General features: G+C 31.2%; 5 protein-coding genes across 5 annotated transcripts in view; 1 reads left to right on the top strand and 4 right to left on the bottom strand.

Annotated features, from left to right (window-relative positions):
- LOC135957107 (synaptic vesicle glycoprotein 2B-like) overlaps positions 1–27878 on the top strand; it is a 35780-nt gene that overhangs the window by 5278 nt on the left and 2624 nt on the right. Inside the window, exons 2-7 of the mRNA XM_065507784.1 lie at positions 23284–23653; positions 23718–23899; positions 23958–24139; positions 24208–24428; positions 24493–24658; positions 24764–24881. Of these exons, the coding sequence (XP_065363856.1) occupies positions 23284–23653; positions 23718–23899; positions 23958–24139; positions 24208–24428; positions 24493–24658; positions 24764–24881 (1239 nt within the window). The remainder of the gene's footprint in view (positions 1–23283; positions 23654–23717; positions 23900–23957; positions 24140–24207; positions 24429–24492; positions 24659–24763; positions 24882–27878) is intronic.
- Positions 219–4226, bottom strand: LOC135957125 (luciferin sulfotransferase-like). The gene is made up of 4 exons (XM_065507806.1): positions 3919–4226; positions 3718–3850; positions 3254–3651; positions 219–493 (listed from the first exon to the last, which is right to left on the bottom strand). The coding sequence occupies exons 1-4, from the start codon at positions 4188–4190 to the stop codon at positions 358–360; spliced, it is 939 nt and encodes a 312-aa protein (XP_065363878.1). The 5' UTR covers positions 4191–4226; the 3' UTR covers positions 219–357.
- On the bottom strand, positions 8492–11912 carry LOC135957143 (sulfotransferase 1E1-like). The gene is made up of 5 exons (XM_065507831.1): positions 11641–11912; positions 11458–11590; positions 11223–11398; positions 8694–8921; positions 8492–8637 (listed from the first exon to the last, which is right to left on the bottom strand). The coding sequence occupies exons 1-5, from the start codon at positions 11910–11912 to the stop codon at positions 8502–8504; spliced, it is 945 nt and encodes a 314-aa protein (XP_065363903.1). The 3' UTR covers positions 8492–8501.
- LOC135957133 (sulfotransferase 1E1-like) lies at positions 15012–16488 on the bottom strand. Its single transcript, XM_065507819.1, has 4 exons — positions 16121–16488; positions 15916–16048; positions 15453–15850; positions 15012–15376 (listed from the first exon to the last, which is right to left on the bottom strand). The coding sequence occupies exons 1-4, from the start codon at positions 16390–16392 to the stop codon at positions 15241–15243; spliced, it is 939 nt and encodes a 312-aa protein (XP_065363891.1). The 5' UTR covers positions 16393–16488; the 3' UTR covers positions 15012–15240.
- On the bottom strand, positions 17671–18951 carry LOC135957115 (luciferin sulfotransferase-like). Its single transcript, XM_065507794.1, has 4 exons — positions 18622–18951; positions 18424–18556; positions 17955–18352; positions 17671–17891 (listed from the first exon to the last, which is right to left on the bottom strand). The coding sequence occupies exons 1-4, from the start codon at positions 18891–18893 to the stop codon at positions 17756–17758; spliced, it is 939 nt and encodes a 312-aa protein (XP_065363866.1). The 5' UTR covers positions 18894–18951; the 3' UTR covers positions 17671–17755.

The following is a 27878-nucleotide window of genomic DNA, read 5'->3' as shown; positions in this document are numbered from 1 at the left end:
TGTCAAATTTCATTCCGATCGGACCAGCCGTTTAGAAATGCCAGATTTATTTCCACAAAATTTTGATTCTGCCCCAATGTGCTGTGTTATAGAACTTGGGAGCGCCGAAAATTTAATATAAGGCCACCCTAATGTTGTTTATTAATAAAATACTCGTACTACTGTATTTTATCATTAATGGAATTTCAAATTAATTTTATTTATTAAAACAACAAATGTATTTTTTAATTAACATGTATACAATTTTATTAATTTTTTTTATTAAAATTAATGAACACAATATCTCAAAACATAAATAGAAGAAAGAAAGAAAATAAAATGCAAAAACAATCTCAAATTACTTTATTAATTTTAACATCATTTCAGTAGCAACAATTCATCCATGGTAATCTGGTGCTTGCTTAAATTCTCCGTAACCCATTTATCCAATTTCTCTACCATTTGGGGGGATAATTCCTCTTTGTAACCATTAACTTGACCTTTGCGTACAAAACTGCAACATAAATTAACAATAATTTAAATATATTTTATTAATGAAACTATTTTTTTATAGCCTTCACAATGAGTGGACAATTTTTTTTATCACCAAATTTATTATACCCTTCACCATGAGTTGCAAGGGTATATATAAGTTTCAGTTTGTAATTTTTATATTTTTCATTTGCGACCCCACAAAGTATATATGTATATTCTGGATCGTTATAGTCACGTCCGTCTGTCCGTCTGTATGTTGAAATCAACTTTCCCTAGCACCCAAATAACTTCCATTCATGATTCATACATCAATATATCAGCTATAGACCCGATTCGGTGACTATTTAAAATCGAGAAAGTCGACCCACAAATGGCTGAGATATAAGGAAAATTCAGGACAACCTCGATTTTTGACCTATTTTTTATCTATATATGAATTACAAATATATAAAAGCGGGCCTACAGTGGTTCAAAATCGGGAAAAATATTTCATTTCAACCGAATTTTTTTTTTCACAAAAAATTTTCTTGTCCAAAATTTTTTTAATAAATTTAAAAAAAATAAATTTAAACTTAAAAAATTTAAAAACTAATTTTTTTCCCCTAATTTTTTTCCGTTGCTCTGTTGACTTTAAATTTCTGAAGCCCCCAATAACTTTTATACTTGATTGATACATCAGTATATCCGCTATAGATCATCAAAATTTTAAATTTTTTTTTATCAAATACATTTTTTTCCACTAAAATTTTTTTACCAAATTTTCAAAAATCTAAAATTTTTTTTTCATTAAAACTAGTTTTTAATATTTATATTTCACTGCCTGTTCCACGATGCACAGTGGTATGAGAATAAAAAAAGATGGAAATAAATCTGTAACTTCTAAACCCTTGCGCCGATTTGAATGAAATTTCACATGCGCAAAGAGGAAGTGTAGTCGAGTTTAAGTTTTGAATTTGGACCTCATGAGCCCACCAGGAGCGGGACCAGGGGTTCCCAAAGTAGGACACCTCGGGTATGTTCAATTTTTAAAATGATCCTATTTCTTCGTTTGTGTTCCGATTTAAAAAAAAATTACACATATAGAATCTCCCTAAAACTATCTCACCTAAAAGCTATCAATTATCTCTTATTGCTTAGGAGATATTTGCATTTGAAAATTTAATTTTCAACATTTTTACCCACCCTACTCCAGTTTTTTGGTGACCGCGGTTCCAAATATTCCCCGATTTTATCCATTTTTCTTTTATAGGATTAACAAAAGATCTATATATCAAATAAAGAATATATCAAAAGTGTCAAATAAATTAGGCAAAACTAAACAACTCGCTGAGAATTTACCTAGCACTGTTATTTACATTCATAAAAATGTTGTTATGTACGCAACATGCTTTTTTATGAATTTCTATGTTAGGTAAATTCTCAGCGAGTTGTTAAGTTTTCCCTAATTAATTTGCCACGTAAAAAACATAAGGTAGACATGTTATATATCAATGGATAGAGGATTTTGTCTAATTTTCAATAATGTATATAACTTTTAACAATTAAAAAATTCATTGAATACTTTTTTGAAAAATATAACAAAAAATGCTATTTATTGAGTTTTTGCATAGATACACATTTTTCAAATTGAAATAAAATTGTTATTTATGAATATTTTGTAATGAAATTTGACATTTATATAGATTTTTTTATTGAAAATGAAAAAATAAAAACTAATTTTGAAATTTGTAATCAGGAATCCCGCAATTCCCAAAAAAGTATTTGAAAAATTCCAAAAATGGGATATTTTCGTTTTTTGGCTATAATATCCATACCAGGGGCGGAGTTATCGGAACCCTTTACAAAATAATTAAGAACATATTGGGCCATCTAAAATGGGTTACTATATTTTAATATCCACTATGCGATTTGAGAATTTTTGCCCTAAACTTGAATTTTACATAAAAAATAGGCGTTTTTTGAATGGACCTGGTCTCCTCGGTATCAAAAATTATAACTTTTTTTCATTTCAAATATTTGATGTAAAGTTAGCGTTTTAAAAAGTACAAATTCATTATACATCCTTTTAGAAATTTTTTAGATAACTTAAAAAGAATAAAAGTACTTTTTTCCCAAAAAAATAGCGAAAAATCGCCTTTTTTAATTTTTTTAAATTCAAATGCATGTAACTTTGGACTCAGTCATGATTTTTAAACAATTCTTCCTTTATTTGATATATATATATCTGTTGTTAATCCTATAAAGGAAAAATGTAGAAAATCTGGAAATATTTGGAACCGCGGTCATCAAAAAACTGGAGTAGGGTGGGTAAAAATGTTGAAAATTTAATTTTCAAATGCGGATATCTCCTAAGCTATAACAGATAATTGATAGCTACGACGAGTGCTCGATGAGAAGATTCTTTATATATAATTTTTTTGAAATCGGAACACAAACGAAGAAATAGGATCATTTTTAAAATTGACCATACCCGAGGTGTCCTATTTTGGGGAGCCCTGGCTCAGCTCCTAGTGGGCTCATGAGGTCCAGATTCAAAACTTAAACTCAAAAACACTTCCCCTTTGCGCTTGTGAAATTTCATTAAAATCGGACTAAGGGTTTAGAAGTTACAGATTTATTTCCCTCTTTTTTTTCTCATACAACTGTGCGATGTCGAAAGAAAAATGAGTAGAAAAAATTTGTATTAAAAACACTCAGTTCTTAAAATTCTATCGAATAGTTTTCATACAAATTTGTTCGAATCGAACCGAATATAACACTCTTACTCGTTTATACTCACTTATGATGTTCGTAGGGTAAACCCAGCTTCTTTCTAACTTGTTCAAATTCCCAAATATGATTTGTTTTTTGATTAATTTTCATCTCTTCAAACGATAAATGCTTTAACATTCTCTCCATTGTCTCTTCCGTTATAGTTTTGTTTAGAAAGTTGCAGACCTCCGTAATGACTTGACGCAAATCAAGTTTCATGCGTTCAAAGCTGGTGTAGTACAGCCATGACTCATTGCGTAGCGCATGAAATTCGGTTAAATTTGAAAATGGTTCTTGTATGGTGGGACCTTCCATTTGTTGATTGATGTATTCATCAATGGTTTTACCCATAGAAACTCCTAAACTGCGTGTGTGATAATATTCGGAGACATAAGCATCGCGTATGTTGCGAGCAACATAAATAACCTGAGAAAGTTTAATTATTTGATTTAATTAGTAAAGTTTTTGATTTATTTTTGTTCGATTGATTACCTTAGGCTTTTTATCCCAGATTTGTGCTGGCAGCAGTGGCAAACAAAAGTGGGTTTTAATGAGTCGTGGTCGGGATAAACTTTCCAGTGGTTTAAAAGCTGTTTCCAAGTTTTCATTAACTATATACTCAAATCTGCAATAGAAAGTGTATTTTATTAGAATTTAATCATTTTACATATTGAAACTGAACACAAAACTTACTCCATAAATGGTGATCTGAATTCCAAATCAGTCTTTAATGCTGTCTCAAAATCGAAATCATTCATCACCAACCACAACAGCTCCTGCATCCAGGTGGTGCCACATTTCGGCAACGTTACCAGCCAAACATCATCATCGTAAACCTCAAGTTCATGCACCTTTTTCAGAAAGTCCAAACGATCGGCTCGATGGTGTATAATACGTTTTGACCAGTCTTTGTTTATTAGATTTGTGGGATAACGTTGTGGCTTTACTTCAATTAATTTAAACATTTTGTTTTCTGTTTTGTTGATATTTCTTATCTGACCGCAAATACACAACAGTCGCCGGTGAATGAATGAATGAACTAAACTCAAAAATCAAGTTGTAAGAGTATTTAAATATTAACATGTTAAAAAAAACATACAAAAACAATTATTACAGCTGTGGTACTACCCAGCCGTTTTAAAAGTACTCAATGAGACAGTAATTTACATATTTTTGGGCCATTTGATATGTATGTAATGTAAAGAGAATTCAATTGGATACTTTATGTAACCCAGGTAATCTAGCTTGTAGTAAATTGTCGCTTTAGTATTTTTAACTAATCTAGGCTTAAGATCACTTTAACAATTTTTTGTTTGGCCCTTTAGAAAGTAGTTATTTAATCCACCAGCAGTAATCTATTGAAGAGTCAATTGCTACTAACTGTCGTTTTGTAATCCGGAATTTAATTTTAAAATAACTAATCAAATATCTAATTATTTGTAAAATCACTACTTCGGGAATGTCACCTAGAACTGCAGGGTATATGCAATATACATATTATTATCTCTTGTACTCATTGTTTTTTATTTGTTTACTCCTCATAAAATTGTAATAAAACAAATAAGAGAGCTATATGCGTTTGTGCCGAATCGTACATCTACACTTTAAAAGAAAAATTAATCAAAAACAAGTGAGCTGTGCCGAATCTTATATACCCTTCACCAAATTATACTTCAAAATAAAAATTTTAAATATTTTTAAGTAAACAAATTTTTTTTTTTCCAAAGCATTTTTTTTAATTTTTTGGAAAAAAAATTTTCAAATTATTTTTTTTCAATTTTTTTTAATATTTAGCAAAAAATAAGCTTTTGGTGAAAAAAAAATTCGGGTTAAAAAAAAATGTTTTTTCCGATTTTGACCCATTGCAGGTCTTATATACGACGTTGCAATGGTCTTTGAAATATCTATCGTTAGATATCCATATTGTCTATATTAATGACTTAGTAATCCAGATATAGGTAAAAAATCGAGGTTGTCCTGGTTTCTCAGCCATTTGTGGACCGATTTTAAATAGCAACCGAGCTGGAAGAATTCCGAAGATATTGATGTATGAATCGTGTATATAAGTTATTTGGGGGCTTCGGAAAGTTGATTTCAACACACAGACGGGAATGGCTTAATCGACTCCCCTATCTATAAGGATCTAGAATATATAACTTTATAGGGTCGGAAATTTATATTGTGGAAATTACAAACGGAATGTCAAACTTATATATACCCTCACAAGTAATGACGGGTATACAAACACTAGACCATAGACAAATACTCATAGATCGGAAACTCTCCCGTCAACGACCTAACTCAGATGTCATAAACCTGAATGGTGAGAATTTATTAGTAAAAACTATGTGAAAACAAAGGCAACACTCTTATGTGTAACTTAGTTAGGGATTAAAATAAGAAACTTTGCCCAAGGAACCATACCTCTAGAATGAATTCTGATATTCCTTATTTTGACCCAAAGGTCAAATTTTGAAAAATCCCACTTTTACCCATTTAAAGTGCCCCATATGACCGATACTCACTAACTTTGGAGGGCCAACCCATCCATGCTACTGACACAACCCCTGTAACCCCCCTGGGGGACCCCATATACAAATTTCAAGGAATGCGATTTTCCTTGTCACTTGGGCGAATTTTTGGGTCCCTACAAATCGACCCACCCTAGTGTAATTACTTTGATTATACCCTTCACCATGAATGGCAAGTGTATATACATATAAGTTTGTCATCCCGTTTGTAATTTCAACATTTTTTATTTGCGACCCCACAAAGTATATAGTATATTCTGGATCGTTATAGATAGCGAAGTCGATATAGCTATATCCGTCTGTCCGTTTGTATGTTGAAATCAACTTTCCGTAGCCCCCAAATAACTTACATACATCACAATATATCGCGAATTCTTCCGGCTCGGTTGCTATTTAAAATCGACAAAATCAGCACACAAATGGCTTAGATATAAGGAAAAAACCGGGACAACCTAGATTTTTGGCCTATTATTGATCTACATATATCTGGATTACTAAGTCATTAATATTGACAATATGGATATCTAATGACAGATATTTCGAAGTCCATTGCAACGACGTATATAAGGTTATAGTAAGTTTGACCTGCAATGGGTCAAAATCGGAAAAAAAATAAAATAAAAAATATTAACGCGAATTATTTTTCATCAAAAAAATTTTTTTTTAAAAATTAAAAAACAATTTGGAAAAAAAAATTAAAAAACAATTTTGAAAAAAAAATATTTTGTTTAAATAGAAATATTAAAAAAAAATATTTTTAAGTATAATTTGGTGAAGCCGAAAATAGCTTTTTTCTTGTTTTGATCTATATCTGGATTACTATATCATTAATATATGCAATATGGATATCTAATGATATTTCAAAGTCCATTGCAACGATGTATATAATGCTATAGTAATTTGGGTCAAAATCGTGAAAAATATTTTTTTACCAAAAAAATGTTTTTGTCATAAATTTAAAAAAAAAATTTAAATAATTAAAAACAAAAATTTAAAAAAATACAAAAAAAAAATTTCGAAAAAAAAGATTTTAAACATTTTTGAATTTTTTTTTTTTAAATATTTAAAATTTGATTTTTAAGGTATAATTGGTGAAGGGTATATAAGATTCGCCACAGTCGAATATAGCTCTCTTAATTGATTTTTTTAGTTTGAGTTTTTTTTTCTAGTTTCTCTTCTATGTGTATTTCTCTATGCACTAGACTATTATTTATAGCTGAGAGTATAATAGAGTGCAATCCAGATATGGGATTTGGTAAATTCTCAAATTTATTTATAATGTAAATTGTGTGTCACTTACTTAAATGGGTCAATTTTGTTTCTTTCTTGCAAATAAAACGGTATTTGAAAATATTTGCATGCAATTTTTTATGGAAAATTAACCCAATGCACAGTGGTTTAGAAACATTTTATTTATAATTCGGTAGCTGGTGAAAGAGGTATTTTTGAAAATTGTACATGTACCCAATAGCGCCGCCCCTGGAGAATTTGTAGAACCAGCCGTTTCGAAATGCCGGATTTATTTCCATACAAAAAAATTGATTCTGCCCCACTGTACCATGTTACTTTGAAAACAGAGTTTAGTTTAAATTGTTCATCATTCAACTACATCATAATTTCTTTCTAATTTAGTTGAATCTGAAATGGAAAGTTTAATTTTCTATATTTCTTTTCTGAAATTGAACTGGAAAATCTCAATTTCAATTAATCTTTTCCTAATCTATATATGTAAAAATTAAATGGTCCATGTATGTAATGGCATCACGTGAGAACGGCTGGAGCTATTTGGCTGATTTTTATACCCTTCACCTTCGTGAGAAGGGTATATATAAGTTTGTCATTCCGTTTATAATTTCTACATTAAAACCATATAAAGTATATATATTCCATATATACCATATAAAGTATATATATTCTGGATTCTTATAGATAGCGGAGTCGATTAAGTCATGTCCGTGTGTCTGTCTATTGAAATCAATTTTCTGAAGACCCCAGATATCTTCGGGATCCAAATCTTCAATGGGTCAAAATCGGGAAAAATATTTTTTAACCCGAATTTTTTTTTTTTTCATCAAAAAATTTTTTTTTGTCATAACTTTTTTCGAAAAAATTTTTAAAAACTAAAAAACAAATTTTAAAAAATTTGGAAATAAAATTAAAAAAACAATTTCGAAAACAAAAAAATGTTTGTTTAAATAAAAATATTTAAAAAAATTTATTTTTAAAGTATAATTTGGTGAAGGATATATAAGATTCGGCACAGCCGAATATAGCTCTCTTACTTGTTTTTTATTCGATTCGAAATTTTCAGGAGATGGTATGTAAAGAAAAAATATTCAAAAATTCCGGGTAAAACTCGGAATGTTTTTTTGAGTCCAGTCAACTGTAATCAAAAAGCTCCCTAAAGTATGCAGTACAAATTTAGATATTTTATTTTCAAATAAATAAGAACAGGCACGTGTATGTGGGTTGGAGAAACTTGACGAACTAACATTAGTAAATGCTACCGGGCGAAGCCGGGCGGTCAACTAGATTGAAATACAAACTATTTCCATTTCCATTTGATTTCTTCTAAAATTCAAATCTCATTTTCATTTCAACTAGTTTTTTCTGAATTACTGTTGAAATTCTGTAATTTTTCGTTGTTGCCACAGATATGATTCTTAATTGTTATTTTTTATAACATCATTTGTATATTTATTGTATTATTGTTAATATTGTTAATATTGATTTCCAAAATAATCTTCATTTTAGCAACAATAATTCTTCCATTGTGACATTGTGTTTAGATAAGTTCTCAGTAACCCAGTTATTCAATTCACCAACCATTTCAGCAGATAATTCTTCTTTATAGCCATTAACTTGACCCTTGCGCACAAAACTGCAAATAAATATTTATGATTTTTGTTTAAATCAATTGAGTTGTTTAAAACTCACTTATGATGTTCATAGGGTAAACCCATCTTCTTTCTAACTTGTTCAAATTCCCAAATATGATTTGTTTTCGTGTTATTTTTCATCTCTTCAAACGATAAATGCTTTAACATTTTCTCCATTGTCTCTTCCGTTATGGATTTATTAAGAAAGTTGCAGACCTCTGTAATAACTTGTCTCAAATCCTGTTTCATGCTTTCAAAACTGGTATAATACAACCAGGGTTCATTTCTCAAGCAGTGTTGCCAGACAAAGTTTACCTTATGTCCCCAATCTGAAAGTCGATGTCCCCAAAAAATCCCCATTTCAAAATTGAAATCCCCAATTTTGTCACCATAAAAAAAATTAAATTATATTGTTAATACTAAATTTTACTATGTTGAGTTTAACAAACTAAAGTTGCAATCTGGCATAATAACATACGACAAGCATTTTTACATCTATTTACCTCATTGTCAGTTTTCAAAATGTTGATTCATCGATTTTGGAACAAGTTGTTTGGAAGATGTCATTTTACTTTGAAACCTGCCAAAGAATTCTTGATGTTTATCCGATTTTTGTATGAATTAGTTTTTGTAACTCCTTGAGAAATCAAGAGCTTTATAATATTCGATTTTGTATTCCAGAAAAAGAAAGTATATTTTGTAAAAAATGGACAAAATAAGCCATAATTTCACCGCATCGGAAGTGGAATCCATTTAAGTATAATTTAAAAAAAGCACTGAAAAACTCATTGTCGTATTAAAATAGAACTTAAAGATAACACTCTGCTACAAAATAAAACTTTTTGACAGAACTTGAAAAGCGACCCAATGGTGGTTGTAGGCCTAGGTGAGGGAATACTAAAACCGTTTTCAAAGATTTTGAAACTTCCTCAAAATTTTGAGTTATTTTGAAAAAACTTTTTTAAGTAGTACTTTAGTACCTCTAACTCACACATTTTGCATATTTTTTTCGTCGTTTTTCAAATTCAACAAAGTTATTTTAATTTTTTTCTATGAAAACCTATTTTTTTATACAGTGTTTTAAAGACAATAGAATATATAGAAATAAACATTACTTGTTGAAATCGGTTTATATTTGCAAAAGTTATTAAACTTTTTCGAAAAAAGCTCCAAAGAAGGGTATATTGAGTTAGAGCTGATGTTTGCAACGTGCAAAAATATTGTCCCAATATCCACCTTAAAGTATACCAATATGTTCTGGATCACTTTCTGAGTCGATTTTGCGATGTCCGTCCGTCCATGTAAACCTTGTAATCAAACTACAGGTCGCAATTTCAAATATAATTTGGTACAAGCTATTGTATTGCCCCAAGGATGAAGCCTATTGAATTTGATTAGAATGGGTACATCATTTCTCATAGCCCCCATACGATTGCCCTATCTGAAAATAGTTAAGCTGTAATAAATATCTTAGTTATATAGATATAAAAAACAAATTCAGCAAAAATAAGTTTTATATATGCCGAACCTGCCTCACCAAATTTACCATATAATGCCCACTTCCGAAAATCATTTTAATGAGTATAGATTTCGTAAAAATATTTCAAACTCAAATAAAATTCAACACAAATAGTTTTCATATACATACATATACAGTAAAAATGTATATCAATGCATTGGTATAAGCTTTCATATCAAAATAAGTATTGAAATGCTATTAAAATCAAATTTTGTTTTTTTTTAGATATTCTTAACAAAAACAATACTTATAACTTACAAATGTATCAAAAGATGCACGGTATTTTAAAACGTAATCAGTTTTCTTTCCAAACCCGTTGAAAAAAGTCGGACAAAAACGGACTAAAGCTAGCCCACACGGAATGATTTGTTCACCTGATTTGTGATTGAAAATTTTCAATTACTTGTGATTTTTATCGCGCACATCCCCATTAACAAGTAACAAGATGTCGAACACGAACAAATCATAATCACAAATCAACCGTGTGTGGCCAGCTTAAGTTACAGGTCGACGATAAGTTGACGAACATCATTGAAAACTTTTTTTTTAGAATAAATTCTGAATTTGAAATTCTGAAATTTTTTGACATTTTTTTCACTTTCGCACAGTGTAATTAACATTTAAATACGAAGTCAAAAATTGGCTCCTAGAGAATGATTCAGCTTTCTGTGTTTAACAAGAATTTAAAACAATTTAATATCTGTGAACTTTTGATGAAATCCTTTTTTAATTTTTTTATTATCAAAGTAGTGTCCTGGAAACAAAAAATCGAAAATTTTTGCGTTTTTCATCAAATTCTGAAGAAATAAAATATGATTATTTAAACAAAATATAAAACCAAATAGATTAGAAATTGAAATGTTTGTCAATAAATAGCTCTTCTGCTTTATTACTAGGCCAAGTACTCTACATTGTGAATACCGCTAATGTCTAAAAATGTAAAATCCCCAAAAATGGGTGTAAATCCCCAAATTTTGTTAAAATCCCCAAATCCCTCCCCCACGAAATTCTGTCCCCAAAAAAATCTTGAAATCCCCAAATTGGGGACAAATCCCCACATCTGGCTACACTGTTCTCAAGCTAAAAAATTCAGTTATATGTAAAAATGGATCAAATAAATTGTCACCCTGCATAGTTGTGGCCACAAATTGTTCCAGGGTCTTGTCCATATTGAAGCCCAAGCTACGGGTGTGATAATATTGGGAAACATAAGCATCTTGAATATGACGGGAAACATAAATAACCTACATTTGTTGCAAAATTATAAATTATTTAAATAATAAATAAATAAAAATATCGCTACCTTAGGTTTTTTATCCCAAATTTGTGCTGGCAGCAAAGGTAAACATAAGTGAGTTTTAATAAGTCTGGGTCTTGATAACGTTTCCAATGGTTTAAAAGCTGTCTCCAAGTTTTCATGGATTATGTAGTCAAATCTGTTAAAAAAAATAAATTAATAAATTAAATTTTAGCATTATTATATTACTCCAAAAATGGTGTCCTAACTTCCAAATGTTCCTTTTTCGCCGTCTCAAAATCAAAATTATTCATAACCAACCACAGCAGTTCCTGCATCCAGGTAGTGCCGCACTTTGGCAATGTTACCAGCCATACATCATCATCAAACACTTCCAATTCATGGACTTTCTTCACAAAATCCAAACGTTCTGAATTATATTTTATGCAACGCTGTGACCAATCCTTGTTTATCAGATTTGTAGGATATCGTTGCGGTGTTAATTCACAAAATTTGTTCATATTTTTTTTTGTATTTATACCCTTCAGCTTCGTGAGAAGGGTATATATAAGTTTGTCATTCCGTTTGTAATTTCTACATTTTTCATTTCCGACCCTATAAAGTATATATATTCTGGATCCTTATAGATAGCGGAGTCGATTAAGCCATGTCCGTCTGTCTGTCTGTCTGTCTGTCTGTCTGTCTGTCTGTCTGTCTGTCTGTCTGTCTGTCTGTCTGTCTGTCTGTCTGTCTGTCTGTCTGTCTGTCTGTCTGTCTGTCTGTCTGTCTGTCTGTCTGTCTGTCTGTCTGTCTGTCTGTCTGTCTGTCTGTCTGTCTGTCTGTCTGTCTGTCTGTCTGTCTGTCTGTCTGTCTGTCTGTCTGTCTGTCTGTCTGTCTGTCTGTCTGTCTGTCTGTCTGTCTGTCTGTCTGTCCGTCTGTCTGTCTGTCTGTCTGTTGAAATCAATTTTCTGAAGGCCCCAGATATCTCCGGGATCCAAATCTTCAACAATTCTGTCAGACATACTTTCGAGAATTTTGCTATTTAAAATCAGCAAAATCCGTCCATAAATAACGGAGATATGAGCAAAAATCCGAGACAACCTCTGAAAATTTCATCAAAAAACACAATGTATTGCATGCTTTGACAAAAAAACAACAAAACGTATGCTTGGATGTGCAAGCTTTGTGTATTTTGTTTTTCTTGTGTTTTGTTTCTTTTGGCGTTGTTGTTGTTTTTTATACAACTAAAGTTTAGTTTGGTTGTGTGTTGGTTTTTTTGACAAAAAAACAACAAATCGTATGTTTGAATGTGCATGCTTTGCGTATTTTGTTTTTCTATTGGCGTTGTTGTTGTTTTTTATACAATTAAACGTATGTTTGGATGTGTGTTGGTTTCATTGCCTTGCGTATTTTGTTTTTGTTTTTTCTTTTGGTGTTCTGTTTCGTTTGGCGTTGTTGTTGTTTTTTGTGTTCTTGATAAATTTAGGATGCTGTACGCTGAAAGTGGGCAATGTACATACATACCTATATACTAATTATAAAAAATAATAATGCATCCACAACAAAGGTGAAGGGTATATAAGATTCGGCATAGCCGAATATAGCACTCTTACTTGTTTTATTTAAAATTGTATGTCTTACCTTTGCGTTGGTTTTTAAACTATTACTAGAAGTTATTAGTTGCCAGAGTTGTGAATGCTTTGTGAGTAGTTTATTTATTAAATACTAGCACTTAATAGATGCTTTTGTATATCAGTAGTTTTGTGTAAATAATACATTATCATCAAATTTATATATGAAACCTGTTAAATTGTTTTATTTGTGTTAATTCTTACTATCTATTCATGAGTATTTACTCTAAAAACTAGAAGAAATGGTTGTTATAGAGAGAGTATAATAGACCCTATCTAAAATGCTCAAATAAGCTATTTTTGGAGTGAGATTCTGTTCACTACAATACTCCATTACGACAAACTATATTCTGAATCATTATATTAAAATTATCAATATATCCGACATATACGTAAATTTCTAAGATATGATCAAAAAACACACCTGTTTTTCACCATTTTTATAACCACCATCAAAAAAGATGAGTTTGTCATTCCGTTTGTAACATATTGAGATATTGGTCGTAGAAGCAAACAGTATGTTTTCTGGGTCCTCATTAGATTTCTTTTTTTTTTTTGAAAAAACAAACACAAACTACAAAACGTTTTGCTTGTCTGCAGTTTCACCCAGAGTCTCTGGCAGGAATCGAACCCGCAACCCTCAGATTAATAATTCAGCACACTATCAACTGGTCTATCAGGGTACCCTGACAAAAAACAAAATAGGGCCCAAACGAAAGAAGCTAGCAAGCTGACTTTTTTCTTGACTACTCTAATAACTAATATTATGATGTAATTGAACATAAACATGTTTCATATGAACCTAAATCTTTCTACCAACTTTTGTGTGGATCGGTACATAATTGAGCCTAACCCCTATATAAGGAAACAATATTTTATTGATAGTGTGTTTTTTAGAGGGGTTTTAGAGGATCCAATTACTATTTTTTTTTCTCAATTTTATTTATTATTTCCTCATTTTCAAAAGGAAAATATAATTTTCAGTTGTTGTGTTCTGAATAGCAATTAGAAAATCTCATTTGCAATCCTTTTTATACCCCTCGCCATGAATGACAAGGGTATATATGTATAAGTTTGTCATTCCGTTTGTAATTTCTACATTTTTCATTTGCGACTCCACAAAGTATATATCAGCGGGAGTTTTTCCCCATTGAATTTGAATTTTTATTCATAATTGGGCTGATACACATATTCTGGATCGTTAGCGAAGTGACGTATGTTGAAATCAACTTTCCGTAGCCCCCAAATGACATACATAAATATTAGGGTGAGTCAATTTGTTTGACTACTAAGCATATAGCAAATTCCTAATCTACGGAAAATTCTAAGAACTTTTCCAGAAGAAACCATGGTTCTAAAATCAAAATCGAGCTTCCGGTTTTTTACGAGAAGATTTGGAGCTCAAGACCTCTTTTGCTAGGAGACCTCGGGTATGTTCAATTTTAAAAATAATAATATTTCTTCGTTTGTGTTCCGATTTCAAAAAATTACATATATATAGAATCTTCTCGTCGAGTACTACATATAACTTATCTACATATCTCGTAGCTATCAATTATCTCTTATAGCGTAAGAGATATTGGCATTTGAATAATACATTTTTAACATTTTTACCCACCCTACTCCAGTTTTTTGGTGACCGCGGATTCAAATATTTTCCGATTTTCTCTATTTTTAATTTATAGGACTAACAAGAAATGTATATAAAGAAAAATTTGATTAAAAATAATGACTGAGTTCAAAGTTATGCTTAAATTTCAAAAAATTAAAAAAATGCGATTTTTTTGAAGAACCACGGTTTCTTCTGAAAAAGTTCATAGAATTTTCCGTAGATTACGAATTTGCTATACGCTTTACCACGTTTTTTGGGCCGGAACAAATTGACCCACCCTAATGCATATGGCTGTAAAAAATTAAAAAAAAATTTTAAATTTAAAAAATTTACAAAAAAAACAAATGGAAAAAAATTTGTTTCCAAAAAAAATAAAATTTGTTTACCTAAAAATATTTAAAATTTTTATTGTGAAGTATAATTTGGTGAAGGGTATATAAAATCCGGCACAGCCGAATATAGCTCTCTTACTTGCTAAACATCTAATTTTTCTCTTTGTTGTCACAGATATAATTCTAAATTGTTTTCTTTTTAACATGTTTGGTAAAATTTTGTTATTATTAAAACACCTTATTAATTGTTAATTTCCAAAATAAATTTAAATCTTCATTTTAGCAGCAATAATTCCTCCATTGTGACATTGTATTTAGATAAGTTCTCAGTTACCCAGTTATTCAATTTACTAACCATTTCTGGCGATAATTCGTCTTTATAACCATTAACTTGGCCCTTGCGCACAAAACTGCAAATTAAATAATTATAAATACAATAAATAATTATTAGTTTTGTTTAAATCAAATGAATTTTTTAAAACTCACTTATGATGTTCATAGGGTAAACCCATCTTCTTTCTAACTTGTTCAAAATCCCAAATATGATTTGTTTTTGCATTATTTTTCATCTCTTCAAACGATAAATGCTTTAACATTTTCTCCATTGTCTCTTCCGTTATGGTTTTATTAAGAAATGTGCAGACCTCTGTAATGACTTGTCTCAAATCATGTTTCATGCTTTCAAAACTGGTATAATACAACCAGTGTTCATTTCTCAAGCTAAAAAATTCAGTTATATGTAAAAATGGATCAAATAATTTGTCACCCTTCATAGCTGTAGCCACAAATTGTTCCAGGGTCTTGTCCATACTAAAGCCCAAACTACGGTATTGATAATATAGGGAAACATAAGCATCTTGAATATTACGGGAAACATAAATAACCTAAATTTTAAACAAATTTAGAAATTATGTTCTTTAGAAAAATAATTAAAAGGTAAGTCTATAACCTTAGGTTTTTTATCCCAAATTTGTGCTGGCAGCAAAGGTAAACATAAATGCGTTTTAATAAGTCTGGGTCTTGATAAACTTTCCAAAGGTTTAAATGCCCTCTCCAAGTTTTCATGGATTATGTAGTCAAATCTGTTAAAATATATACATACATAAATTAATAAATTAAAATTTACTTGTACTACTAAATATTATTTATATTACTCCAAACATGGTGTTCTAACTTCCAAGTGTTCTTTTTTGGCCGTCTCAAAATCAAAGTTATTTACAACCAACCACAGCAGTTCCTGCATCCAGGTGGTGCCAGACTTTGGCAATGTTACCAGCCATACATCATCATCAAACACTTCCAATTCATGGACTTTCTTAACAAAATGCAAATATTCTGAATAATATTTTATACTACGTTGTGACCAATCCTTGTTTATTAGATTTGTGGGATATCGTTGCGGTGTTACTTCACAAAAGTTGAACATATTTTTCGTAGTTTTTTTTTTTAATTTAATGTATGTCTTATCCTGGCGATGATTTTTAAACTGGCGTTGTTAGTTGTCAGAGTTGTGAATGCTCTGTGAGTTGTTTACTTATTAATACAATACTTGCACTTAATAGATGTCTTGTTATATCAGTAAATATGCATTATCATTAAATTTATATATGAAGCATGTCTTAGAATCACTTTCTGAGTCGATTAAACGATGTCCGTCCGTCCGTCTGGTTGGCTGGCTAGCTGTCCATGCAAACCTTGTGCGCAGAGTACAGGTCGCAATTTTAAAGATATTTCGATGAAATTTGGTACATATTATTTTATCGGCTCAAGGACCAAGCCTAATGAAACTGGCTGAAATCGGTCCATTATTTCACCTAGCCCCCATACAAATGTCCCCTCGAAATTGGACTTTATCGGTCATAAATGTTTAATTTATCTATGTAACTACACAAATTTCGCTTCAAATAAATTTTATATATACAAAATTCATGTCACCAAATTTTGTTACGATCGGTCATAATTAGTCATAGCTCCCATATAGACCCGCTTCCGAAAATCACTTTAACGTGCATAAATCGCTTAAAAATGTTGGTATACACACAAAATTCAACATACTTAAAATTAATCACACCACCTAATTTTATGGTGATCGGTCCATAATTGGTCATAGCCCCCATATAAGGCCCACTTCCGAAAATCACTCACGAATATAAATTATTGATATTTTAAAAGAAAAATATTTTTACTCATTTACTTGGTGTAGGGTATTATATGGTCGGGCTTGACCGACCATACTTTCTTACTCGTTTTAATAAAACAAATTTTAAGTCACCTTTTCGCCCAAAAAACATCAAAAATCTACTATATTTTCAATATTTCTTTACTGATAGTGAACAATTGGAAATGAAACTATAATCATAGAGAAACATGGAGCGGAAACTAGAAAAAAAACTCAAACATAAAAAATACTCAAAATAATCACACATACGAGTGTTGTTTTTGTTTTCACATAGTTTTTTCTACTAATACATTCTCACCACTTTGGTTTTTGACAACTGAGTTAGGTCTTTGACAGGAGAGTTTCCGCTCTATGTCTATTCTCTATGACTATAATTTTCATTTGAGTTCTTCTAAAATTCAAATGGAAAATATAATTTCCAACTGATAATTTCTGAATTTAAAGAAAATCTAATTTTGATGTGTACTATTCCGATTTTTAAACATCTCTTTTTTTCTTTGTTGTCACAGATATAGTAATTCTAAATTGTTTTTTTTTAACATGATTGGTAAAATTTGTTTATTATTAAAAAACCTTATTAATTGTTAACTTCCAACATAAATTTAAATCTTCATTTTAGCAGCAATAATTCTTCCATTGTGACATTGTGTTTAGATAAGTTCTCAGTAACCCAGTTATTCAATTCACCAACCATTTCAGCAGATAATTCTTCTTTATAGCCATTAACTTGACCCTTGCGCACAAAACTGCAAATTAAATTATAAATAAATAATTGTTTGTTTAAATCAAATGAATTTTTTAAAACTCACTTATGATGTTCATAGGGTAAACCCATCTTCTTTCTAACTTGTTCAAATTCCCAAATATGATTTGTTTTTGCATTATTTTTCATCTCTTCAAACGATAAATGCTTTAACATTTTCTCCATTGTCTCTTCCGTTATGGATTTATTAAGAAAGTTGCAGACCTCTGTAATAACTTGTCTCAAATCATGTTTCATGATTTCAAAACTGGTATAATACAACCAGGGTTCATTTCTCAAGCTAAAAAATTCAGTTATATGCAAAAATGGATCAAATAAATTGTCACCCTGCATAGTTGTGGCCACAAATTGTTCCAGGGTCTTGTCCATATTAAAGCCCAAGCTACGGGTGTGATAATATTGGGAAACATAAGCATCTTGAATATGACGGGAAACATAAATTACCTATATTTGTTTCAAAATTATAAATTATTTAAATAATAAATAAATAAATAAATAAATAAAAATATCCCTACCTTAGGTTTTTTATCCCAAATTTGTGCTGGCAGCAAAGGTAAACATAAGTGAGTTTTAATAAGTCTGGGTCTTGATAACTTTTCCAATGGATTAAAAGCTGTTTCCAAGTTTTCATGGATTATGTAGTCAAATCTGTTAAAAAAAAATAAATTAATAAATAAAATTTTAGCTGTACTACTAAACATTATTTATATTACTCCAAAAATGGTGTCCTAACTTCCAAATGTTCCTTTTTCGCCGTCTCAAAATCAAAATTATTCATAACCAACCACAGCAGTTCCTGCATCCAGGTAGTGCCGCACTTTGGCAATGTTACCAGCCATACATCATCATCGAACACTTCCAATTCATGGACTTTCTTCACAAAATCCAAACGTTCTGAATTATATTTTATGCAACGTTGTGACCAATCCTTGTTTATCAGATTTGTAGGATATCGTTGCGGTGTTACTTCACAAAATTTGTTCATATTTTTTTTTTGTATTTTTATTTAAAATTTTATGTCTTATCTTTGCGTTGGTTTTTAAACTACTACTAGAAGTTATTAGTTGCCAGAGTTGTGAATGCTTTGTGAGTAGTTTATTTATTAAATACTAGCACTTAATAGATGCTTTAATATATCAGTGGTTTTGTGTAAATAATGCATTATCATCGAATTTATATATGAAACCTGTTAAATTGTTTTATTTGTGTTAATTCTTACTATCTATTCATGAGTATTTACTCTAAAAACTAGAAGAAATGGTTGTTATAGAGTGAGTATAATAGACCCTATCTAAAATGCTCAAGTAAGCTCTTTTTGGAGTGAGATTCTGTTCTCTACAATACTCCATTACGACAAACTATATTCTGAATCATTATATTAAAATTATGAATATATCCGAGATATATGTAAATTTCTAAGATATGATCAAAAAACACACCTGTTTTTCACCATTTTTATAACCACCATCAAAAAAGATGAGTTTGTCATTCCGTTTGTAGCATATCGAGATATTGGTCGTAGAAGCAAACAGTATGTTTTCTGGGTCCTCATTAGATTTCTGTTTTTTTTTTTTTTTGGAAAAAACAAACACAAACTGCAAAACGTTTTGCTTGTCTGCAGATTCACCCAGAGTCTCTGGTGGGAATCGAACACGCAACTCTCAGATTAATAGTTAAGCACACTATCGATTGGTCTATCAGGGCACCCTGACAAAAAAAATAGGGCCCAAACGAAAGGAGCTAGCAAGCTGACTTTTATTCTTGACTACTCTAATAACTAATATCATGATGTAATTGAACATAAACATGTTTCATATGAACCTAAATCTTTCTACCAACTTTTGTGTGGATCGGTACATAATTGAGCCTAACCCCTATATAAGGAAACAATATTTTATTGATATTGTGTTTTTTAGAGGGGTTTTAGAGGATCCAATTACTATTTTTTTTCTCAATTTTATTTATTATTTCCTCATTTTCAAAAGGAAAATATAATTTTCAGTTGTTGTGTTCTGAATAGCAATTAGAAAATCTCATTTGCAATCCTTTTTATACCCCTCGCCATGAATGGCAAGGGTATATATGTATAAGTTTGTCATTCCGTTTGTAATTTCTACATTTTTCATTTGCGACGCCACAAAGTATATATAAGCCCAATTATAAATAAAAAATTTCCGGCAGTGTTCCCCGGCAGTTTTTCCCCATTGAATTTGAATAGGAAAAATGAGAAAAGGGGAAAAACTCCCGGGTGATTTTTATACATAATTGGGCTGATATACATATTCTGGATCGTTAGCGAAGTGAAATCGATATAGCCATGTCCGTCTGACATACATAAATATATCTGGAATTCTTCCGGCTCGGTTGCTATTTAAAATCGAGAAAATCGGCCCACAAATGGCTGAGATATAAGGAAAAAACCGGGACAAACTCGATTGTTGACCTATTTTTGATCTATATCTGGATTACTAATTAATATAGACAATATGGATATATAATGATAGATATTTCAAAGTCCATTAAAACGATGTATATAAAGCTATAGTAATTAGGACCTAAAATGGGTCAAAATCGGGAATAATACTTTTTAAGCCTAAGTTTTTTTTATCAAAAAAATTTTATTTTTTTTTTTAATTTTGTATTTTAAAGTATAATTTGGTGAAGGGTATATAAGAGTTGGCACAGCCGAATATAGCTCTCTTACTTGTTTTTTAATCATTCTGGCAACATATGGATTCTGAGCCAAAAGAACGAATCAATCCAATTTTGGATACTCTGCTCCAAAGTGAAGCATCGATCGTAACAAATAGTAGTCGGATGGGCAAGGGCTGGCCTATAAAGTGGGTGAGACAAAACTTCCCAACTACTTCTTTCTAAATACTTTTTAATAGATAATGCCATGTGACCAAGCGTTGTCATGATGGAATATTACGGTTTCATGTCTGGCCGCATATTACAGAGCATTACCTTAGCATCATGGATATTTGGCTTTGACCTCGATTCGGCTGGTTGGCCGGGATTCACATACGTCTATTACGTTATCGCAATGAATCCATTTTTTTAACTAATTTATAGCGTTCAAACATCATTTCGGACATGCAAAATCGTCTTTCAAGGTCTCTCTTCAGCAATTCCTATGGTACCCATTTCCCTGCTTTTGGATGAAAATGCTCGCAAACATTTTGAAATTGCTGCTTGAGTAGCTCCCAATTATTTTGCAAGCTCCTGTTTGACAATAATCTTCATGGACTAATGCCTCCAATTCTTGGTCTTCAAACTTTTTTGGCTGGCCTGGGCGATCTCTTGAAACCGATGCAAAACACACACAGCAAGAGCTTTAGTGAGCAATCGGTGTGCTTCAGCAGCACTTTTTTATATCCTTCACTTTCGTGAGAAGGGTATATATAAGTTTGCCATTCCGTTTGTAATTTCCACAATATAATTTTCCGACCCTATAAAGTATATATATTCTAGATCCTTATAGATAGCGGAGTCCATTAAGCCATGTCCGTCGGTATGTCTGTTGAAATCAACTTTCCGAAGCCCCCAAAAAACTTACATACACGATCAATACATCAATATCTTCGGAATTCTTCCGGCTCGGTTGCTATTTAAACTCGAGAAAATCGGTCAACAAATGGCTGAGATATAAGGAAAAAACTAGGACAACATCGATTTTTGACCTACTATATCTGGATTACTAAGTCATTAATATAGACAATATGGATATCTAATGATAGATATTTCAAAGACCTTTGCAATGACGTATATAAGACCATAGTAAGTTGGACCTACAATGGGTCAAAATCGGAAAAAATATTTTTTAACCCGAATTATTTTTTTTTCCAAAATTTTTTTTCCCTAAATATTAAAAAAAAATTGAAAAAACAAAAATTTTTTTTTTTAAATTTCATAAAAAAAAATTTTAAATTAAAAAAAAACAATTCCAAAAATTCGGCACAGCCGAATATAGCTCTCTTACTTGTTTCAAATAAAAGAAGTACAGCAAAACTTCCCGCATATGACACAATGTTGGTACAAATTTTAGAAGAAAAAAAAAATTTAGAAAAAATAAAAACTAATGAATTACATTTTGAGAACTGATTAATGAAATCGGCCATTAATTCCGAATTAAGTTTTTAATGAATTAAGCTCCTGAATCGTATACGAAATAAAATACTACAAACGAAAACAATTAAGAAAGTATGGTCAGTCAAGCCCATATAATAGCCTACACCAAGTAAATGAGCAAAAACATTTTTCTTTTAAAATATTAATAATTTATACTAGTGAGAGATTTTCGGAAGTGGGCCTTATATGGGGGCTATGACCAATGTGAAAGTTATTTATGGTGAATTTTGTGTGTATACCAACATTTTTAAGCGCTTTATGCACGTTAAAGTGATTTTCGGAAGCGGGTCTATATGGGAGCTATGACTAATTATGGACCGATCGTAACAAAATTTGATGACATGAATTTCATATATATATAAAACTTATTTGGAGCGAAATTTGTGGAGATACATATATAAATTAAACATTTATTACCGATAAAGTCCAATTTCGGGAGGACATTTGTATGGAGGCTAGGTGAAATAATGGACCGATTTCAGTCAGTTCCAATAGGCTTGGTCCTTGGGCCGAAAAAATTATATGTACCAAATTTGATCGAAATATCTTCAAAATTGCGACCTGTACTTTGCGCACAAAATTTACTTGGACAGCCAGCCAACCAACCAGCCAGACGGACAGAAAGTGATTCTAAGTCGATCGGTATACTTTAACATCTGCACAAACGCATTATACCCTCCCCACTATGGTGTAGGGTATAAATATACTCAAAATAATCACACGTTCAGTGTTGTTTTAGTTTTCACATAGTTTTTTTTACTAATACATTCTCACCACTTAGGTTTTTGACAACTGAGTTAGGTCTTTGACAGGAGAGTTTCCGATCTATGTGTATTTATTTATGCTTCAAGCTATGAACTATAACTCCAACCAAATAAATACAAATCCGTTAAAATGGAGAAGGTTTTTAAATTTTTTTATTGATTCAAAATGGAACAATGGAAAATTTGACTCAAATCGGTATCACATCAGTTTAGTTTTAAAATGAGTTTACAAAAGAAAAAATTAGATTTATATGGAGTTTTCAAATAATATGTTTTATATTAATTTATAAAATAATCAAAATCTAAACTAAATATTTCCAACAAGTCACAGTTAATACAAATCCATTGTAAAATATTCGAATTATTTAAAATTTCAACGACCATATTCTTATCATTTGAACAACAGAAGATATAATAAGAAAAAATCATTTAAACAACACATAATTAATTTAAAATTTAAATATTTTCTATTCTTTTCAGATGTCGTTGAACCCGCCGACTTTGATAAGGCCATAGAAACTGCAGGTTTCGGTTTATTTAATCTGCTGCTACTCATTGTGGCCATATGTGCAATATTGGCGAATGTCTTCTCCACCACCACAATGGCCTACATTTTGCCCATAGCAGAGTGTGATCTCAAACTGACACTGCTAAACAAGGGTACCCTTAATTCGGCCACCTATGCCGGTATGATTGCATCGGCCATAATTTGGGGGTATTTAGCCGATACCCAGGGTAGAAGAAAGATTCTTATAATTGGTTATTTGGCGGATGCGGTGTGTGTGTTCTGCAGTTCAATGTCTCAAAATTTTGTAATGTTGGCCACATTCAAATTTTTTGGTGGCTTAATGTGAGTAAATCATAATATTGCTAACCTTCTAAGTCCATAATAAAAATGTATAAATTAATTACAGTGTTAATGGTCCCGGAGCGGTTTTATTTACTTATCTTACTGAATTACATGGACCCAAATACCGACCCAGAGTTTTAATGGCCTTGGGTATGGTGCAATCGTTGGGTACCTTGACCTTACCCATGTTGGCCTGGGCCATATTATCCCAAGATTGGGAATTTGTTTTATTTGAATCGTTTAATGGTGAGGAAATAAAATTTAAGTAATTTTGAGCACAACTGATGATGATTTTATATTTCAGTACACACCTGGCAAATTTTCCTGTTAGTTTGTGGCCTGCCCAGCTTAATAAGCGGTTTGCTATTAATATTGCTGCCCGAAAGTCCCAAGTTTTTAATGTCCCAGGGTCGTAATGCCGAAGCATTAAGAGCTTTTCAAAAAATATATGCCTTTAATAGCAGAAAACCTAAAAATACTTATCCGGTATGAAAAAAAATCAAGTTTTTGATATTTTCATAATTATAACAAGCACTTTTCTTAAATATTTCAAGATCCACACCCTAATTGAGGAAGTACCCACCCGTGACACCAATGCCAATGAAGTTGTATTCACTATTGATAATAAAGATGGCACTAAACTACCCAAAAAGGAGCATCGCACTTTGGCTCAATCTCTGCATGAAGGCTGGCAGCAAATGAAGCCCATGTTCCGTAAACCTCTATTGTGCCGATCTTTGCATGTTTATTTTATGCAATTTTGTATGTTGTTGGGGTAAGTGTTCCGGTATTTAGGTTTTAGACTTTATATAATGTTTTGTATTGACCATATATTTTAGTCTTAACACAATACGTTTATGGTTGCCGCAACTATTTGCCTCAATTGCTGAATACGAGACAATGTATGCTGACGACAATGAATCGGCTACACTTTGCACAATTTTGGAATATAGTGCCAATAAATCGGCCACAACTGTAGCTAATTATACCTCGGATTGCAGTGATGTAAGTTTAATTCCTAACATGATCGATTGTTTTGATCAGCATTAAAATATTCTAAAATGCTTTTTTATTAAATTTTAATTTTATTAATTTTTTCTTAATTTCCAGCGCGCAAATATTTCGATGGACATGTACATTAATAACATTATTGTAGCGATAGTGGGTCTAGTAGGCTACTGTTTTGCTGGTTTTATAATCAAGGCTCTGGGTCCAAAAAGAATGTTAAGTAAGTTTAGAAATACAATCTAAGGTTCCTAATTTCTCGGTCTTTTTTTATTCCCGGGAAATGTTATGACTTAAAAATTAAGAATTTGCAATAGATGACGTATCTTTTGAAAGCGGTTTTTGTTTTTAATAACTTATATGTCATTTTGAATAACATATCTGTCATTTATTCTCACTTAGTAACTAAACATTATAGTGTAAATAACAAAGTTGAAAATGTAAAATTTTGTGCCAACAAAAAAGCGTCATATGCGGGAAGTTTTGCTTTACTTCTTTAATTTTAAAAAAAGTAGCTGAAGCCCAGCAAACCATCTGAATCGACGCCAAAGCCAAATATCCATGGCGCTAAGGTAATTATCTATATTTGGTGGGAGCAAAAAGGTCATATCTATTATGAGCTGCTGAAATCTGGCCAGAACATCACATGGAACATATACCGAACGCAATTGATTCGTTTGAAGAGAGCAACACCCGAAAAACGTCATGAAACCCTAATATTCCAATATGGCAACGCACAGTGGGCCAGAATCAAAATTTTTTGGAAATAAATCTGACATAAATCACGGGCTATGAAATTTTCAACGTTCTTTTAAATTTATCATTCCAAACAACAAAGTGTAAAAAAAACTTGTCAAAAGGTCAAAGGAAATCCCGCAATTCCTAAAAATTGGTGCTAAAATCCCAAAAATTTTATTTTTTTACAATTTTGCCAATAAGGTCCACATTTCATTCGGGACTGGAAAACTACTTTAGGAATAAATAGGGAACACATCAAGGTTTCCAAACCTGCTTTCCGTTTTCTGATCCCAGCTTTGGGATGATTAAAAAAATAGGTCAAATTCCGAAGGGCGAAGAAGCGACATGTTCGTAAAATTGAACATGTTTTTTATGTCAAAATGTTCTCCATAAAGATACCTTACAGAAAAACATAAAATTAGTATATTGTTACGTTTTAACCTTTTCAAAACGTTGGTTTAGTTCCTTTAAATAAACCGGATACTTTTGATTGTAACTAAAAGCCGTTTAGTAGTTTGAAAATTGTAACAACTCTTTATTTATTTAAAATGTACAACAACAGAATTAAATAGTCACTCAGTGTTTTTTATACACGTTTATAAATTCGCAGAAATACAGACAAACTTTATAATGTACACGAATTTACTTGAAAAACACAACACACTTTAAGGCACTCAGTTGATGTTTATTCGAATAGCGTCTCTGATAAACTCACTAACGACTGCAACCTCTGCCACTATAACACTGCCATCTGCACTCTAGATTGCTCTTTAACTGTCAAAGCTCGTATATTCTAGAGCTTTCTAATACATACGCCATCTATGGTGTACTTTCTACAATGTTCTTTAACTGAATATTCGAATTCGAATATACGGACGCAGTAAACAGCGTTGCCTTACTTACGATCAATGGTCAACTGAAAGCTTTTATTCAATGTTAATAATGCCCACAGATATGTTACAGTTTGCTATTACAGCACTGCTATTTGAAAGCATTATGCTACTTTTAAATCAGCCGTTAAAATCGTTTGAATTCAAGTACAATTTCGTAACAATATGTTCTTAAAGAAGTTTTTTTTAATAAAATAACAGTTAAGTCACCTTTTCATCCAAAAAACATCAAAAATCTACATTTTTGAATTTTTAAATTGAAAATCGTTTATTTTTGGATCCATAATCGTTATTGCTTTGAAATTGTTTGTATAAATATTATTGGTAATTTAGTTGGCTGGCAAAATTTTTAAATTTCAAGTTTGAAATGCCTATAACTCGGAAATTATAAGAGATAAATAGCACACGCAAGCATGTTTTTTTCAAGGCCTATCCGAGCGCTTTCTCAAAATATAAAAATTTTTAAATTCGGATAAGACGTGTTTTACATGTCGTAGGTACCTGGAGCATTTGTATGGACCATTTTAATAACTTGAACTCGAATACTTCTTGGCTACGCCCGAGTCAAATTTTATCCCGATCGGATCAGCCGTTAAGAAATGCCAGATTTATTTCCAAAAAATGTTGATTCTGCCCCACTGTGCAACGGTTGGCCACATTCTGCAATACCTGTTAAAAACTATTTAGAATGAAGTGGTTTGGAAGTTTTGCCTTATCCTTGAATCCCCTAATCGCCAGTTTCGTACTAGATTAAAGTTTTAGTCATGATAACCGAATTTATCGCTAATTAAATGATTCAGTCTAAAACTGCGTCAGCCTTAAAGAGAGAGGCTTTATTTAAGAATGTATTGGATTTAAAATGTAAATGGGTATGTGTCGGTGCATTCACATCCTAGCGGAAAAATATGCTAGGTCTTCACTGTGTAGGCCTTCTAAAATATGTGATACTAATTCCACTCTGCCTTCTCTCAGAAGATGTTCTATAGAGGCTTTGCATACACATTCAAAATTACAGTACAGAAAAAAACTAGAACTATGTATATTTAAATTCAAACATGATTGGTTCTACAATTATTCCCATATGCTGTATCTGCGAGGTGTAAAGTTTTCCCTAATTAATTTACCACGTAAAAAACATAAGGTAGATATGTTATATATCAATGGATAGGAAATTTTGTATATTTTTCAAAAATATATATAACTTTTGATAATTAAAAAAATAGAATACTTTTTTGAAAAATATGACAAAAAAGGCTTTATATTGAGTTTTTGCGAAAATGCAAATTTTTCAAATTGAAATTAAATTTTTAGTTACAAAAAAATTTTTTTTATAAAAAATGCAAAAATAACAAGTAGAGAGCTATATTTGGCTGTGCCAAATCTTATATACCCTCCACCAAATTATACTTAAAAATAAATTTGTTTAAATATTTTTAGGCAAACAAAATTTATATTTTCGGTTTTTATACCCTTCACCTTCGTGAGAAGGGTATATATAAGTTTGTCATTCCGTTTGTAATTTCTACATTTTTCATTTCCGACCCTATAAAGTATATATATTCTGGATCCTTATAGATAGCGGAGTCGATTAA

Source organism: Calliphora vicina, chromosome 1 (assembly GCF_958450345.1).
Source record: "Calliphora vicina chromosome 1, idCalVici1.1, whole genome shotgun sequence".
Classification (NCBI taxonomy): domain Eukaryota; kingdom Metazoa; phylum Arthropoda; class Insecta; order Diptera; family Calliphoridae; genus Calliphora; species Calliphora vicina.
Note: the sequence above shows the minus strand (reverse complement) of the source record. Positions and strands in the feature narration are given on the sequence as shown.

Bases quoted from the DNA above. Each gene is read 5' to 3' on its own strand.
- LOC135957125 (XM_065507806.1), bottom strand. From the start codon at position 4,190: ATGTTTAAATTAATTGAAGTAAAGCCACAACGTTATCCCACAAATCTA. The intron at 3,851-3,918 runs GTAAGTTTTGTG...TTTCTATTGCAG, and splicing joins TTCAGATCACCATTTATGGA to ATTTGAGTATATAGTTAATG. The intron at 494-3,253 runs GTGAGTATAAAC...TTTATGTTGCAG, and splicing joins TTACCCTACGAACATCATAA to TTTTGTACGCAAAGGTCAAG.
- LOC135957143 (XM_065507831.1), bottom strand. From the start codon at position 11,912: ATGAACAAATTTTGTGAATTAACACCGCAACGATATCCTACAAATCTG. The intron at 11,399-11,457 runs GTAGCGATATTT...CAACAAATGTAG, and splicing joins TTTGGGATAAAAAACCTAAG to GTTATTTATGTTTCCCGTCA. The intron at 8,922-11,222 runs GTAGCCAGATGT...ACACTGCTTGAG, and splicing joins TTTTTTAGCTTGAGAACAGT to AAATGAACCCTGGTTGTATT.
- LOC135957133 (XM_065507819.1), bottom strand. From the start codon at position 16,392: ATGTTCAACTTTTGTGAAGTAACACCGCAACGATATCCCACAAATCTA. The intron at 15,851-15,915 runs GTTATAGACTTA...TTTAAAATTTAG, and splicing joins TTTGGGATAAAAAACCTAAG to GTTATTTATGTTTCCCGTAA. The intron at 15,377-15,452 runs GTGAGTTTTAAA...TTTAATTTGCAG, and splicing joins TTACCCTATGAACATCATAA to TTTTGTGCGCAAGGGCCAAG.
- LOC135957115 (XM_065507794.1), bottom strand. From the start codon at position 18,893: ATGAACAAATTTTGTGAAGTAACACCGCAACGATATCCTACAAATCTG. The intron at 18,557-18,621 runs GTAATATAAATA...TTTTTTTAACAG, and splicing joins GTTAGGACACCATTTTTGGA to ATTTGACTACATAATCCATG. The intron at 17,892-17,954 runs GTGAGTTTTAAA...TTTAATTTGCAG, and splicing joins TTACCCTATGAACATCATAA to TTTTGTGCGCAAGGGTCAAG.